Source organism: Ictalurus punctatus, chromosome 28 (assembly GCF_001660625.3).
Source record: "Ictalurus punctatus breed USDA103 chromosome 28, Coco_2.0, whole genome shotgun sequence".
Lineage (NCBI taxonomy): Eukaryota > Metazoa > Chordata > Actinopteri > Siluriformes > Ictaluridae > Ictalurus > Ictalurus punctatus.
Window position 1 is genome coordinate 12,371,916 of NC_030443.2, and position 17,787 is coordinate 12,389,702.

At 39.7% G+C, this 17,787-nt stretch overlaps 1 protein-coding gene across 1 annotated transcript in view; it reads left to right on the top strand.

The window, feature by feature from the left end:
• Nucleotides 1-836: 836 nt before the first annotated feature.
• The window catches only part of si:dkey-220k22.1 (multiple epidermal growth factor-like domains protein 9), a 103,486-nt gene continuing 86,535 nt past the window's right edge, over nt 837-17,787 (top strand). The window contains exon 1 of the mRNA XM_017460420.3: nt 837-1,463. Coding sequence (XP_017315909.1) covers nt 1,022-1,463 — 442 coding nt within the window. The 5' untranslated portion in view covers nt 837-1,021. The remainder of the gene's footprint in view (nt 1,464-17,787) is intronic.

Below are 17,787 nucleotides of genomic sequence, written 5' to 3' on the forward strand. Positions count from 1 at the left end.
GTGATTTTAAGTCCACCATCCACAACGCAATCAAAAATGAAATTGCCTTACAGTGTTATTTTAAAAATTTTATTTCAATATATTAATTTATTGTTACTAGACTGTGTAGTTCATTGCTCGTTGATAGTTATTGTTAATGGTGATGTTTGTAAGCTGATGTAAGTAAGGTGTTGGGCTACCACAAGTCGTCAGAACAGCTTTAAGTCTCTGGAACTGTATTGAAGGGATGACCATTCTTCCAAAAATATTCTCTCAGTTAATGTTTTGATGATGGTGTTTGAGAGTGCTGTCAAACACCAAACTCCAAAATGTTTCAAAGGTGTTGACTTGGATTGAGATCAAACCATTCAGTAAGCCCTCGAACCTTGTTTATATGGGGTTGCTGGCATCCTGGAAGAGACCACTCCCAACAGGATAGAACTGTTTCATCAAGGTGCTTCAGTCAGAATAACTTTGTAATTACTTACAGTGGCCCTTCCCACTATGGGACATGTAGGTCAAAATCATGCAATCAGCAAATGCCTCCCAAAACAATAACACAGCCACAGGGGTTTCATTCCATTTGTTTCATTCTTCTGTACCTAACTAAAAAATATTGAGCGGAACTGACTCTTGGAATCGACTCAGTCGATTCCCTACACTCGGAAGTGGAGTCGGTTCCAAAAACGTCTGGAATCGAACAATCCTGGCGGTTTAATTGTAGCTTTTCCATTAAGACAGTTCATTTAGAGAGCCAGTTTTGTAGCTCCACATCCACGTGCTGTGATTGGTCCAGGGAAACGTCTGTCTTCGAAAGCCCCGTCGCGCAGCCTGTGATTGGTTGGGGGAGCGTTTGTAGTAGACGAACGCGAGAAGAAATGTCAGTAGTTGTGGAGTGGAACAGCAGATCTCGCGCTGTACGACTTCTAAAGTAAAGGCGTTCGTTGTAGCGTGGTGACCTGACCGGGACTGGGCTTTCAATAAAACGGATTTACTGTTCCAACCTTTCACATGGGGAGCTAAAGTGTGCGCTGCATGCAGAATGTTAGTTTTTCCGGTGTTTCAGTTACTCTTGCTCGCGTGCACGGCTGGCTGGTCTCGTGCACTCCGCTCACACGGCAGAAGCGTCGCGAGGCACGCGCGTGCCGTGTCGGATAACCAGCTGGAGGTGTTTGCTACCACGGCCATCCCAAACCATTTACCTGAGGAGAAGTTCTCACTGCTGACCTCAGCGCAATTTCTCACAACTCCAGAGGACAGTGTGACCAACATGGTGACAAATACAGTCGCTCCTGTACCCAAAACAATGGCTCCAACGCTTCAAAACTCGACAAAGCTAAACATTTCACTACCAACTACTTTCACATCTACACCGAGTTACCCACAAAACATAACTACAACGGCTACGACGGATTTTACCACCACCACCACTACCACAACAACAACAACCACCATCACCACACTCGACTTTACCACCAAAAAAGGTAACTTTGACCTAAACTAAAGCTTTCAGTGGACATTGTATATTGAATGTAGGTATGAATTAAACTGGATAGCCACTGCCACCCTTGAACCAGTCCTTGCCACCCCTTTACCCGCCTGACCTCAAAACCCATCTCTGACAGGTCTATTACTCTTGTACACTTCATGCAGACTACAATCATATTTACCTCATCACTGCAGAGTTGTATTTGCGTTGAACAGAACCCTTTATTATTAGAAACTATACAGAATCCCATGAAGCCAATATACAATAGTGTCAATATGTCATCTATGCATTTATACATTACTGTAAATGCACCCTTGTCCTATGTATTGAGAACCTCAAGTCTTAAAACCTGGCCTTGCCATTGTCAAGGGCATGTCCTGGAAATTGTATGCACGTCTCATCCAACCAAACAGACACACTGCACAGGACACAAGGCACTGCTAAGAAATGGTTCTCCATTTTCGATTCCTGTTCATTATGTTCACCGTTCGGATTGTCATGTCTGACGTGCTTAAATTGCTCTGCCATGTATTAACATGTCCCGGCGAGAGGATGCGTTTCCACTGCGAAAGTGTGAGATCTCAGCCTGTTTTGTTGGTGTAGGAATAATTAATGACTGAAAGCGAAAGAGCATACAAAGCTCTAAACTTCCTGTACCTTTTGTAATGAGACACACCTTTTTAATGTGCCCTCGCAGTGACCAGAAAATAATACAGAAATACATTAGGAGGACGTTTGTTATGAATGGCTGGAAAGTCTGTCCTGTGCAGATGTAGATCTTGGAAACGGCCTTCTTTAACAGCTTCGTAATTATAAAGATGGCAAGTTGTAAAGAGGAACTGTTCAAGCTCTGTTCAGGGTTACCCGAAGTTCATCTAGGATTACTTTTCCACTGGGGGGGGGCCAACAAGCTCCTGGTGCTTATGAGTTATGGGGCTTGAACGTCGTTCACATTTACAGGTTCCTGTTAATCACCAATTTGGAAAGTCCTGGCACGCCATCCTTTTGTATTCGCATGTGTAGAGGAAATCACATTTAGACACGGCAGGTTTTTCAGGCTTGCTTCTTATTTTGCTAGAGACCTGTTACTCATCGCGTTTTTACACGTTTGCAGTTGACATTAGGTGTCACAAATATACAGGTTAAACCTGACTCGCAGTGCCTCCAGGAGTAAGGATTGTTCCCGATATTAAAGCCAGATTAAAAATGGCCTTGTTTTAATAAAATTAGTTCATTAATGTTCTATTTTAAGCTAATGGACTTTGAGGTTTGGTTTGCTCCACTTAGTGATTTGCCTTGCACAAGCGTATAATGACTGATGTTAAAGCTCTCATTTAAAGTCACCCCAAGCTGAAGGCTTGTTCAGAATTGCACTAAGGGATATATTTACATTGCATTTACATGTTTTCTTTCCCGAAAGACGCTTTTATTCAAATCCAAAGCGACAAATGAGGCAGAATGCATTCCGAGCATGAATGGAGCCGACGGTAATATGCCAGTGACGAAAAACCGTACAGGAATAAAATACTCAACAGTGTACACGCCGAAAGGGTCAGAGTAAGTGCTAATGATCATGAGTGCAACATTTGCCATAAGCATTGAAGCGACACACACTATACAACTGCAAGGAGACTTGGAAAAAAAAGACATGGTAACAGTAATACCTAATAACTGGCAGCAGCACAGGGTACGTCTCAACCAGCTCCCTAGCTTCCTTGGTTGGGAATCAGTATATTATGTACATGAGTTCGAGGACTGGTAAGGATCCTGGCTTGCTACATATCAGGACACTGATAACTCAATTTCAGGTGACATGATTACGTACTCTCGTTGTAAAACACCACCATAAAAATGTAAAAAATTTGTATGTCAGAAATTTGTTAGCTTAAATACACTCGTCTCTGTCATGGTACGTCAAGTAGGATCGTAGGCTAACTAGTAGGTTAAAAATAAATAAATAAACACTTAAAAGTCGTTGGACTCAATATGTAGTAATGTACGTATGTAGACCGTTAAATAAAGTTAAAACTTACTACCATAAGTAATCATTTGGGAGCTACAACAACAATAACAAGCTATTTACATTTGTAGACTGAGTAGGCTGAGATTTCAACCCCCTTTTTTTCCCCCGAGCTTTGAGGCTTCAGAAAACATGAGGTCATTTCCAGTGAGCATCAATGCTCTTTGGTTTTTGCGGTGCATTGTGGGGTTTTTTTTAAGGAGCGAACATTCCAGTGCACTGGAAGAGTTTTGCGATTGAGACAGCCCTTAAAATGGCCGACTCCCTGATCAGTGCCCTGACTACTGAACTCTGAGCCGATTGAGACGCACCCACAGATATACAAGTGTCCTTGAAATAGCAGTCTCTCGAATTCATAAATCTTATTGGTCAGAAAGTGTTAATGAATTTCCTGTAAAAGCTGCACTGACAGTAGAACAAGGTGAATCACGGGTTTATATTAATGCGCCCCAAATTGGTTTATTCCTTAAATAATTAACCAGTATAGACTCTTCAGAGGAACCATCCCCACTCGGTCTCATTTATCAGTCCGTTTAATCTGATGCTATAAAATAGGCTAATTAAAAAAGAAATACAAATGCACATTATGGGATGTTACCTGAGGTAGTGCTTACTTGCACCAGCACTACTTTTGGCTGTTTTTTTTTTTTTTTTTTTTTCTTCTTCATTTTGTAAAAGCTATGACATTCATTTATAGATAAACTAACCAGCTGTCATCGCTTATAGATTAATAATGGTTCAAAGATTTCCCAAGAGCAGTGTGTCCATCAGTTGATTTCTTCTATAATAATGCATATATAAGGCACTTTTGATGTATATGTTTTTATCTATTCAGTTTGGAACAATCTTACAAATGGTTCTTGTGGATGCTCCTCCTTCAAAGCGCCCAGTGTAGACATCATCATGTCAGGTTGGCTACCATCACAGTTGATGCATCATTTGGACTAGGTCGTGATCGACGTCCTCTACAGAGCCTTAACAGTGGGTAGCCAGGCCAGCAAACTGATTTGGCAGCACTTAGGGAGAGAGAGGCCAGTTGTGAGTATCTAGTACCTGGATGAGTTGTTGTATTGCTTAAGCCTCCCTGATCAGTCTTCAGATTCAAGAGCTCTAGTGGTCCATGTAGGTTGGCTTGCTGGCCATCAGTCATTACCTTGAGTTTCCTGGTCATCCTTGATGATCATGATGATGAGCTGACCTTGACGTTCCAGTCTTTGCCGATATCAAGGTCTGCTTATTATCATGATCATCGAGGTTGAACAGGAAACTCAAGGTAATGACTGATGGCCGGCGAGCCAACCTTCCTGATCAGTATTTAATTTCAAGAGCTGTAGTGGTCCATGAAGGCTGGCTAGCTGGCCATCAGTCATTACCGAGTTTCCTGTTCAACCTTGATGATCATGATAATAAGCTGACCTTGATGTTCCAGTCTTTTCTGGGAACCTTATCAATCGGCGTGAATTTGTCCTCTCGGACCAAAGTTACATTATGCAGAAATTTGTTGCGAGTTTCTATAAGTAGTGTCTTTTCTCTGATAAGAGTTCTGTTCATGGGCCAAGCGAAACTGGAAACATTACCTTAAGTGAGCTGACTCACCACCTGCGAATGGGAAAAGCAAACATCATATCAAAGTGCTTTTGAAGCAATAAATGGATTCAGATGGAAGTGAATCAATGTACAGGGTTATTATTAGAGTTGCTTATGTTCTCCTCTCACTAGGGGAATGAAACATATAAGCATCAGTTTCTTTGCCCTAGATAGGATAACATGATACAATCCCTGACCTTAAGGCAAATGTAATACTTACTGTCCCAATGTTGTCGGCCATAGGTCGACATCTTTCAAGACGGGAACGTCTGTATTGCATGTATGGACTAATAATGATCATAACTCTGTCACGATCACATGGAGGTGCCTTTCAGGCTTCGACTTTTAGCAAAAGGCGAAATCATGCTCAAAATAAAAATGAGCAGTTTTTATTCATTTTTTTCTTTCTTTTTTTTTTGGTAGCTTTTTTTTTTTTTATTATTTTCAAAGAAAAATCCAAATTGAGCAATATGCATCCGTTATAACTTCCACAAGTACACTCTTATTGTGTCCTTTGGAAACAAGGTCGGTGTTAATCTGTTTCTTCAGCAGGCAGTACAGCAGAGTCCCTGTGACAAACTGGAAATTGTCCTCTCCTCAACCTTCCCCGCTGTCTACTTTCCTCTATCACACTTCCCTCTTCAGTCTCATAGTCCAGCCGCTCTTTCCCGCCTTGATTGCTCCGATTTATAATGGATGAACCATTTAGAGCGCTTGTGACAAATGGGTCAATAAAGACAAAAGAGGAAGCCAGCAAGTCTCTGGTATTTGGAAAGACATTGCAGAAACAACTTCATGTTCAGGGGTAGACAGAATGAGTTGAGCAGCAGTCAAGACTGAATCCAAGGAAATTGTGCCTGAGGATTGAGTCAGTTCACTCGAACAGGAAAGGATACAGAACACTAAAGAGGAATATGCTGATCTCATTTGAAGTTGAATTTGGAAAGTGGAAAAGACTACGTAGTCAAAGTACACAACTGTTTTGTTTTTTTCTGGGTATAGAAAGAGGACATGGAAAGATGTCCGTCTGTCCATATATTCATTCATCTTTACTAAATGCTTTAATCCACTCTGAGTTGGTGAAGTTTTTGTCTGTTCACACATCACATGAGTGTCCTCTGTGGCCCTGTTTAGATATAGGCCTGTAACTGTAGATATGTCTAGATATAGTGTTGGAACATATTATTTGGATGTCATCATTTATTCAAAAAAGCCATATCATTCATTTTTATTTATTTATTTTTTGTATCTCGTCTTTATATCTTGGCCAAGCATGAAAATGATTTTTGCAATATGTGATTTCCTGTTTTATGGCTTTTCTGTAAAAGCTGCAGTACTGAACTCTTTATCACCATCTTCGTTTGAAACATAAAACACAAAGTTACTTGCAGAGTTATTTTCTCACGTGGGTTGTGCTTCGGCACCGCTCCTCTACGCGGATGAATCTGGCGGTTTGAGGTATTCGTTTGAGTTGTATGTTAGCTTAAAAACTCGACAGCGGAAGTGTCGGGAGACACTTTTGAGCACTGATATTTCATGTACTTGCTCAATAACTGATTTTTGTTCATTTTTAACAACCAAAAAGGTTCAATACTGCAGTTTAGGTCAATTTGATAAAATTTGCATGAAAAGCCGGGTGGAAAAACTATACTGAGGAAAAAATAATTGTTGAACCTACACTACCGGTCACAAGTTTGGAGACGCTCGACTGAAATGTTTCTCATGTTCTTCAAAACCTTTTGATCTGAAGGTGTATGATTAAATGTTTGATATCGGTCTTGTTGACACAAATATAATTGTGCAAACATTCATTTATTTCATTAGAAAATTAAATGAATTTTTATTTATTTATTTATTTATTTTTTTTTAAATGTTTGACTTGATGCGAAATATTCCGAAAAGCAGTCAGTAAGTGTCCAGCGTGGGTGTGAACTCCTTTAATACTGTTTAAAGAGCATCTCATGGAAATTCCTCAAGAAATGGTGTCTACTTTGAAGATGCTAAAATATTAAATTATTTAGATTTATTTTGGAATTTTTATCACATCATTCCCATAGTCCCATTTGTGTTATTTCAGAGTTTTGGTGACTTTATTATTATTATATTATTATTATTATTATTATTATTATTATTATTATTATTGATAATTTTTAAAATGTGGGGGGGGGTAAAAATAAAGAACGTGTGTGTCTAAACTTTTGTCTTGTTTGTCTAAATGTGTGTCTTGTTCTATGTCTATTCCTTTCATTTCCTCTGAGATTCTCTTTTCTAAAGGGAAATGTAAGTACCCTAGAACAAAAGAAAACATAATTTGGTACCATAACTGTATGATTATTGTACAGCTGTTATTTAGATTTTTTTGTAAGTTTATAATTCTGTTGGTTTCTTACAAATTATTTCAGCTTTATATCCCGCACACAGAGTTGGCGATTTAAGTTCATTGTCTGTGTGAACAGAAAATGGCTGCATGCCACAAACTCCTTTAGAGAAAGTCAGCAATTCTCCACAACTCTCAATTTAAGTTGACATTTTCAGCTGCTTAGCTACTCATCTGCTGAAGACGGGCTAGAAGAACCTTCCCTTCTCCAACATTGGCTTGGAAAAGGGCAGCGATGCCCAGAGACAAGACAAGTGTGGATAAAAACTGCATGCAGCTGACGGAGCCCTATCCTGACTGGATAGATTTTACGTGCAGAGGTAATTGTAATTGTTGCTAGAGTATCTCTGTGATTGTAGACCCATCAGCATCATGGACTGTGCGCTCACAGATCTGGAGAGATTATGGCATATTTTTCCCTTCTATAAAAGAACATGTAGAAATAACCAAAGGTTAGAAATAAACCCAAATTGGCATGTTGGTAAAGATTCCATTATATTCTGTGGGGGAAAATATTTGCGCTTTTTCTTCAGTATAAAGCACTCCAGGAAGCACTCTTGCCTCCTACTGAACGCAAAACCTAACCAGGTTTTGGCCAGATTAAAAATGCAGAACAGTAAAATATCAACCATGCTAAAAAAGGATTTATCAGAGAAGTGATGCTTTGGGGATTTTAGGCAGTTTATTGAGTTCCTAGCCTAAGTAAAGTTCCTAGCCATATGGTCATGTGACCTACCAATGATAAAATGCAACATCACACTACAACTAGTGGTTATACTATAATACTATGCATTATATAATATACTATAATACTATGTATTATATAATATACTATAATACTATGTATTATATAATATACTATAATAAAGTATGCATGGTATTTTTAATGTGACAACCATGCATGCGTACATTATGAAGACACACCCATCTCTGATTTATACGGAAATGGCTCATTCCATATGAATCGATAATAATTACAAAAGACCTCCTCTTGCAGTATTACATAACAGACGTATGTCCGGAAATCTCATCCGAATAGTACTAAAGATGTATTTGCTACATGAGTATAATGTTGTAGTGTAATGTGTATCTGTTCAGCTGTATTTCTGCACACGATCTGTCCGTATAGAAAGGCAGTGCTGTAAGATGATTTGTGGCTTCGTTTATAACTACTGCACCAAATTGAGTCTGTACTGTAACTCTACTGGGTATCTTGTGCATCGTTCTCTCACGGAGAAAGAAAGTCTCAAATTCTGAACACAGCAGGAGCTACGGTGTGAAATAGTAGTTTAAATGCAGCAACACTGCTTTCTCTTGCTTCAGCAGTTTAGGGAATTTGTTTTGAGGCAATCTGAGCTGCTTCCATATATAGCGCACAGGGCACATCGCTGGGGTGAAAGCAAGTAAAAATGAGCCTAAATTGCAGAACGCTTTAAGCATTAATCATATGTGTGTTTCTGTCTGCCAAAACATTGCAAAGTATCTGACAGCAAGTCCAGTTGGTATATTATTATCATTCATATGGGGGGGGGGCTTTCACCTCAAGATTTTCCGTAATTCTTTCCCCTCATTTTTCTTTTTTTAAACAGTCATCCATATTTACTGTGCTCTCATACACCATTACCCCCATGAAAATAATTAATGGGCTCTTTCTTTGTGCAATCAAGCAAAAAGCTCAATGTTGTTTGTTTATTTTTAAATTGTAAATGATCATTTCTCTGGTGGCACTGTGGCACAGCGTCGAGCGCTGATGCCTCATGGCTACAGGATCCAATCCTGAGCTCAGGTTACTGTCTGTGTGGAGTTTTCTTTCAGGTGCTCTGGTTTCCTCCCACCTCCAGAAGATTATAGATTAAGATTATAACCCCCCCTCCCCCCACCAGTGACACTGTACTGTATGTGTGCATGGTGTCTTGCAATGCGCTGGCATCCCATCCAGGGTGTGTTCCTGCATCACGTCCAGCGTTCCTGTGATAAACTCCCGATCCAACATGGCCGTGACCAGGATGAAGCAGTATACTCGAGATGAATAAATAAACGGATGATAATTTTGATAATAATGAACGTTTTACTCTAAATGAACTAGATGGCATGATATTGCAGAATTAATGCATCCGTTTGTGCATTACATGGGCATATCCTTTTAATAAATATTACACAGTGGGACCATTACAGACCTGCCAACACTAAACAACATGATGAAAATAATTGAAAAAGACTTACTAGAGCATTTGGATATGGATTAATACAACCGTGCTTAATTGTTTTTCTGGGCGTCATGCCTGTATGCTGTGGCTGTACGAGTTGAAGAGTGGAACCCCATGCATTTATTTAGAGATTTTATTTTTTCCCCACTCTCACTAGGCTATTTTGTTAACTGACTCAGATCTTGCTTTTTTTTTTCGGTAGTGCCTGAATATGAATCCAGCCTATTAGAGTCCAATTTAATAATGCCCAGATGTTTGAGGCGCACGAATGCTCTCCTCCTGCCTCCGTTTCCCTCTGTGCTCATTACCCAGCTCTCAGGTGGGAATCTAGACTGGTGAGGTAAACGGGAAAGCAGAAATGAGATGAACTGATCAGCGAGACAAAAATAGACCCTCACGTATAATAATGGCTCTGACGCCAGACATTGCAGTCTATTTCAGTGCTAGTTTTAGGGCAATGAATATCTGATGTGGAGTCTATCAGGTGTGGAAAACAGAATTTCTATCATCTCTTGCGTATATTAAGAATATGGAGCTAGCATGCATCAGTGAGTATTTAGCCCATATGCTATGCAAACATCAGATGGGCGCTTGTGCCTGATGGGGTATAGAGTATCATCTGCCATATGGAATTGTTCTGGTTTATTTAGTTTTTGGGTTTTTTTTCCTGGAAAGCCAGTGGCAATGCAGAGTGACAGGATGCCACATAGCCCGAGAGAATCACACACTGCCACTGTATTATCAGCCTGTAACATACTTATGTAACAACGTCAAAGCCACTAAAGCTGACCCTGGGCTTTTGTCCTAGTGCGAACACTATCCTAAGGATCAGAATCCACAAATCCTACAATACACATCATAGTTTTGTTCAGTAATGTAATAGACCGTGTAAAAATGGTATGAAGAAAAAAGAACCCTCCATCCTGAAAAACGTGTTTATATTCAAACATTTGTGACGTGTGTGTGTATATAGTGTTTATGGTGCTGATTTGTTGGTTGGTGCCGTATTTTCATTATTCCCGTTAGAAGTTAGTTGGCACTTGTATCATTGCTGGTGCAGCTTTAAAAGGAGAGGTTTTGTTGTTCTCTCCTAAAAATAAAAGAGCAAGAGCTTCTTGGCGTTTTCCAGTGATATTCAACGTCATTAATGAGAAACCATGAAAACGCTGGACTTCCAGAATGCAAAGCAGCTATACGACGACACATGTTGTGACACGAGTTACATCTGAGACTTGATTGAGCTAGTTAATGATCCAAGAGATGACCAGAGTACGATAGCGTTGATGAAAGTTGAACGTGAAAATTGAGCAAATTGTTGCTGAAATAAGTTTAAGCCAAAAGTCCAGTCAGAATTGAATCCTAAGAGAAATCTTTTTGCACAATTTAAGAGCACATATTGTGTATGTTGATATGGAAGGCACTCGGGATGCATTTTTCCTTTAAAGTAAATGTAAATTATTTTTTTTTCCTCAATTACAGGTCTGCATCGTTATTAGGGTGGGTTGTGAAAGTACACATTCTAGGACACAGTGCATTGCAATTGAGGACGTGTCTGGAAGGTGTCTGATGCAAGAAGTATCAATTAGAGGGAACTAGACTTGTGCATATAGGTTTTATTTTCACTGCTTGTGATTTAGCATTTTAAAAATCGTGATAAACTATTTAATCACCCAGCACTGAATAAACTGCTTAAAAAGACAGGGAAACGAGCATTTCTATTATTTCAGGGTTAAGCAGAGTAGGGAAGGGTGTAATGATACTATCATCTGTGCAGTCGGGAACTGCTTGCTGGCAGTGGCAGTATGAAAACTCGGCTAATGCGTGGTAAACAGTAAAACATTTAAAAAAATAAATCAGTTGTTTAATCTCTACATGGCCAAAGATTTCACTGTTCATCTTCTGCTCAAAGTGTTTGCTTCAGCTTTTATATTTAGAAGGTGTGTTTATGTCAGATGTCACTATTCAGAGGTCTTCACTATCTGTCTCTCTTGACTTTGCAGGCAGTAGGAAAATGTGCAGATGTTGACTGCCATTGGCTTCGCTCCGCATGTGTACGGCTCTGGCAGGGCTTTCATCAATCTGAGCAAGTGTCGAACTCCCCTCTGTGTGTAATCTGACAGCACTGAGCACTCCTGCAGTGAGGCAGGTGACAAGTGTTAGATGATACAGAATCTCTAGCAGTGGATGTCTCCAACCGCTTTATTTGTAGCGGTCACTAATTTTGTGCTGCAGTTTTGTGCAAGACCCTTGAAATGTCTCATCAGTAGAGCTCATCTGTGCACTTCAATTGCTCATTTTAGAGCCATAATCATTTGGTAAACAGCCACAAACCATAGTCTCGCAGGTGTAGACCGACTCTAAATATGGACCGTGATGTTTACTCAGTGCCTCGTTTCCGCTCCTGTGCCAGATGCCCGGTCGGTTGGAGGCTTCGATGTCTTCGTTTCCTCGGTTAACTGTGTGGATCAGTAACAGATACTCACCAAGGGACTTGCATTCAGGTGAACGCTGTACATCATTTCCTACTCTGCTCTCCTGAGTCCTTGGAGGCTTCCATTTTCTCTGCTGACTCTGTTAATTAGGTTTCACTGAAAAATGGCCGAAAACAGGAAAATGAGGATAAGATGATGCCCAATGCATTTACACGGCACCGAAGGGGCACTAGTTAGTTAGATTACAAGTCGAATCAGATTCAGAGCTGCCTAAATTCATGGGGTCGCATGAAGATTTGATCATGTTACAAATTTCACTGCAAACCTTTTGATATTGGTAAATGTTACCCCAGATTTCACCCTTAGCAATTCAAGTCCAGGTTACTAATTCAGTGTTTGTGAAACTTGTTCAGCACCTTAAGTTTACATACATACAAGTTTACATTTTTAAAAAAAAAAACCTTATTTTGTCCCCAATTTGGTTATTTGCCAATTCCCGCCCACCAGCCAGCTCCCCCCATCAGACCAACCAGAGAGGCTGAAGGCTAACGTGCTTCCTCTGAAACACATGAATGCAGTCAACTTTTCAAACCGCTGCTACATCACAGGGCGGTGTAACACACTCTGAGGAAATCGCTATCTACCCTCTTCCACATTCAAGAGCTCATAGACGCCCATGATTGGCTAGCATTGCTCTAATTAGCAAAAGAAAGATTAACGTCATTCCTTCTACCATCAGGATACAGACTCGCAGTGTCCTGATTATAGAGTGAATGCTTTTTCTGTTGTGCCACTCACAAGAGAACATCTCATCCAGAAAGTCTTTAAGCATGAATCTTTTAATCTTTATTTTGAATTTTTACAGTATGAATTTTCCTCACCTCTGAGTTTATTACCTGATTTAAAATATATTTTATTTTATCTTATTTTATTTTATTTTATTTTATTTTATTTTTCTTTTCTAAATTGTCATAGCCTGAGTTTTGAGGAGTTGAATTTGGGATGACATTTAAAAACACATGGCAACTTATGGAGAGTAGGTGAGGGTGTAATAACATTATCGTCCGTGCAGTCGGGAACTGCTTGCTGGCAGTGCCAATTACAAAAACCCAGCTAATGTGTAGTAAACAGTAAACTATTTTAAAATCAATTGCCTAATCTCTACATGACCAAAGATTTCACTGTTCATTTTTCTGCTCAAAGTGTTTGCTTCAGTTTTTATATTTAGTAGGGCTGCAACAACTAATTGATGATAATCGATAATTAAAATAATCGACAACGAATTTCATTATGGATTAGTCACGTCTGTGATGTCACTGTTGATCCCATCCCCCCCCCCCCCCCCCCCCCCCGCGCGCGCGTCAGTAACATCAGTTCACAATAACGAGCGACACATTTCTATGAATAAAACGCACGTGAGAAACAGCGGAGGTCACAGAGTGAGCTGCTACGGGAAAAGTGCACGATCCGGGTCGCCCAAAACATGAGTGGTTTATATTATGCGCTTCAAACAAACTCGCAAGTGACACGGCCTGTCGCGTCAGATGCTGCGACAGATGCGTATGCTGTTTAATGTGTTCTAGACATGTTTTCTTCAGCACAGAAATGACATTTTACGTTTATATCCTTATCCATTAATGTTAGAAATTCATGCCAGTATTTCCATTTTACATAAAGGCTCGTCCTGACAGCGAGCGAGTCTCCATTACACTTCACTGAATCCATCAATCTAACCGAAAGGAAGCGGAATAATTATGACTAAAATATTCATTTTTGATCAAATATGTAGTTTGATGCTATATTTAGAAACAAAAGTAATTGTGTTTGAGTGCAGTAACTGTAATGGGGTTATAATAGAAATGTAAGAAGTGTCACATTTACAGTATAAATGAACATGGTGTTGTGTTCAGATGCGTGAATGTGTGTGTTACTGCAGAACATTCAGCCTCTGACCAGTGAACACTTAGTTTGTGCTTTTGTTTGACATCTTTAGCATTTTTAATATAGTGATCTAACTTCTGCTTTAAAGCATGTGGACAATCCGTTGTTTTATTTTTTGTTTTTGTTTTTTTTCAAAATATAATGTTGATTTATTTTTTAAAAATCCTTTGCACAATGTATAGAATAATCCACATGGATACATTTAATACCTTTTTCATAGCCTTCAACTTGGACAACTTTTGAAGGACAACATCAGGCAGAATTTGAAATAATGTTTTTTTTTCTTCTCTCATAAAAAAGAAAAATTGACCTTTTAAATCCAACTAATCGATTAACCGAATAAATAATCGACTATCAAAATAATCATTAGTTGCAGCCCTAATGTTCAGTAGGTGTGTTTATGTAGAATGTCTCTTCATTAGTCTTCACTATCGGTCTCTCTTTGCAGGCAGTAGGAAAATGAATTTTTACAACATGAATTTTGCAGTTTAGTATTAATATTGATATTTTTGATGAAAAATTTAAATTCTGATGAATTCTGCCTCAGGCTCTGGCAAATCTGATTTTGAAAGCTGCGGCGATCAACACTGCCATCGAAGTGTCCAGGATTTAGTTACACTTCAATTTATTCCTTAAATTCATTAAGCATCATGAACTAAATCTGATTTATAAAGTCATTCTAATCTGTTAAAATGTGTCCAAAATCAGAATTGGGGGGGGATAAAATGAATAAAAAATCCACGTCCCTCCAGGTGAACCTGGTGGATGGTATTATTACAGTGTGATGGTGTGCGTCTCTCCGCTTTCCCATTGTGTAATCTTATCTTTAGCAAGGTCACCTCCCGTCCACAAACATATCGGCCCCTCAGTCTTCCAGTGGGAACCGTACTAGCTGTGAGCTGTTTCTAAATATATCCCAGCTCTCCATTTCTCTCTCTCCATCAAAGATTCGGAGCATATAGTATAAATGACTCCAGTGACGGTTTACTGTAAAAGAGCGTCGCAGTACAGCCACAGTAAGTGTCAGCCGCTTGATTTGTGAGTTGTGCAATAAAACCAGCAGGCATTCACAGTTTTATAATGACGAATTATGCGGCAAAATCAGCAGCAGGCTCTCATCTCTGGAGGACCGCTTCACTCGCGTGCTTTACGTTCTGACCTCCCAGCCAAGCACAACAATCCGGCGTAGGCAGTTTCCGAAAACCTTTCCAACACCGTTATGCCTGCCAGTGGCTTTCTTTCAGCATGTGCGCACCGAGTCCCTTCTTAGCCCATGACTGCCCACAGTAGCCTCCTCCAGGAGATACCACCTGCCTCATCTTTGGGGAAAAAGGAACGTGCGGCAGCATTTTTTTATTTTTTTATTTTTTTCTTTTCTTCCCTCATGATCACACAGTTCACAGCCAATATAGTGCAACGCTAACTGCATTTGAGAGGAGGAGAAAAGAGAAGCAAACTAGCAAGACACCAGTCAGAGCATTTCTATACAGTGTTTAATATACTGTACTATATTCGGGGTAGTACACAATAACACTATCTACAGTACATATATCTGTTTAGTGAATCTGACTGCGTACATGTTCTCACCCTCATAAAAGGAAAAGCTTCCTTTTAGTCCTGCAGGATCCTAGTCCCAATCCACACCTCTAATCTCAACCCTGTGAACCTGGCAAGCTATTATCTGTTCATTCTGCACAATATTTTCATATTCGGTTACCACCCTGTACTATACAGTACATTATTACTGTACGAGCGTTATGAGCATCACGCAGTGTTCAGTAGTGATGACTAAATATACCGTCTTAAATTTGTGACCCCAGCAGAAATGCTGCTGAGCAAATCATTAAAAAAAATAAAAATGTTTACATTACAGCCAGTATAAGACCTCCCCCAGTGACAATACAACACTTGGAGCATAATGTGCTACGGATAAACCACAGTGACACACCAGAAGCTGGATGTATATTAGGCCATGCTGTAATAGTTAAATACACCCAGAAGATCCTCACCTCCTCCAGCCTACAGTGCATGTCTTTGGACTGGGGGAGGAGACCGGAGTACCCGGAGTAAACCCCTTAAGCAAAGGGAAATCATGCAAACGCTGTGTAAACAGGGTGGAGGCAGGACTCTAACCCCTAACACCGGAGGTGCGAGGGAAACGCCACCATGCTCCCATGCGTTAAAAAAAAGAAAAAGAAACACCAAAAACATATATAACAGTGCATTTTCAGTATTTCTCACTGTGATTGGTTAAAAGGGGCGGGGCTTGCAGAATGTCACTTAATGACTGAGAATTCCGAACACCTGCCAGTCATCAAGCATTCCAGATTTACATGTCATTTGTTTTTGTTTTGTTTTTTTGGTGGTGGTGGTGGTGGGGGGGGGGGGGGGTAATTAATATTGGGGGTTTAGTTGATATTGTAGAGTTTAATCTGTCTAGAGTTACGCTGTCAGTCATTCCAGATGAATATATCGTTTGTTAATACATTGAGCCCATCTGCTCTTTTTATTGAGGGGAGGAAAACAATCAAACCGGTGTATTCTGCTGATAAAACATGGAGCTCCTGTGCAGAATGTGTAAAGGTTGGCAAACTTAAATAGTCAAATTTATCATTTAAATCCCCTATCAGAACAGGGAATAATCCCTAGATTAATCAATTGTAAAAATTAGTCAGAAAGCGAGAACTGTTTGTCGACAGTTTGGGCCACTGATAACAACTCGACATGCTTGAACCTAATTATTACAGTGTGTGAGTTCAGAATTCTGAGCACACAGTTAGGAACAATATGTTACTCCATGTTTTTTAATGAGTACAATTCTGCTTTCCACTCCATGTCAACGTGCCTTAGGAGATGTAGAACCCTGGCCGGCAACAAAATGCCCCACCAACAGAGAATAGTCATTAACATTTGATGACATTCTTAGCTCTTCTCTTTGCTTGACAGAATATTTCTTTCCTACATTAGTGCAGAAGTTTACTTTAACAGATGAGGTGTGGTGCCACGCTGCTTGTCCATCTAGCCGCTGTGCACCATGTGGATGAGACTGTCTGCAGGAAGTCACATGAGATGGACAACCAAGTGAAAGGGCAAGAAATCCTCCCAGTGTTACGTTAATGCATTCAGAGTTTCCACTACCATTTCTTTCAGCGCAGTATGTGGTTTCTATAAGTTTTCTGGAAATCCCCCTTGTGCCCTTGTGTTTCTGCAAGTGTATCTTCAAAGTTTAAAAAAAGGTCAGTCATTTATATTTCACACTTTTCCAGTACATCTTCCTGTAATTAAAATGATTTTCACACTTACTGGCCACTCTATTCAGTGTTTCCTGCAGGTTGAGAATTTACTCGCGGTGGTGGTTGTTGGTGCGGCGTGTGACGGTGCGGGTTCAGTAATAAAGTAGTCATGCGAAGGTTTATGAAAAAACTATTTATTGCAAACGAATAACGACTCAAAGTAAATAATTATCTATATGTCAACATGAACTAATAAGAAATATATTAAACATAATTAAAATGCATATTAAAATAATACATAATGTAATCCAAAATACAGACTTATTTTGATGAACATGTCAAAATAAAAAACTATTTCAAAATAAAGAACTGTTTACATTATGGAGTGCATTTTAAAATGTGCCTACTTGCACAGTCGGCATTGCATGCTGGGGAAAAAAAAAACATTTTTCCAGCACCTGTCTGTAGGGGTATGCTTCAGGGGCTGGTCCATCTTCGTTTGATAACGTTAAAAGTAAAGCC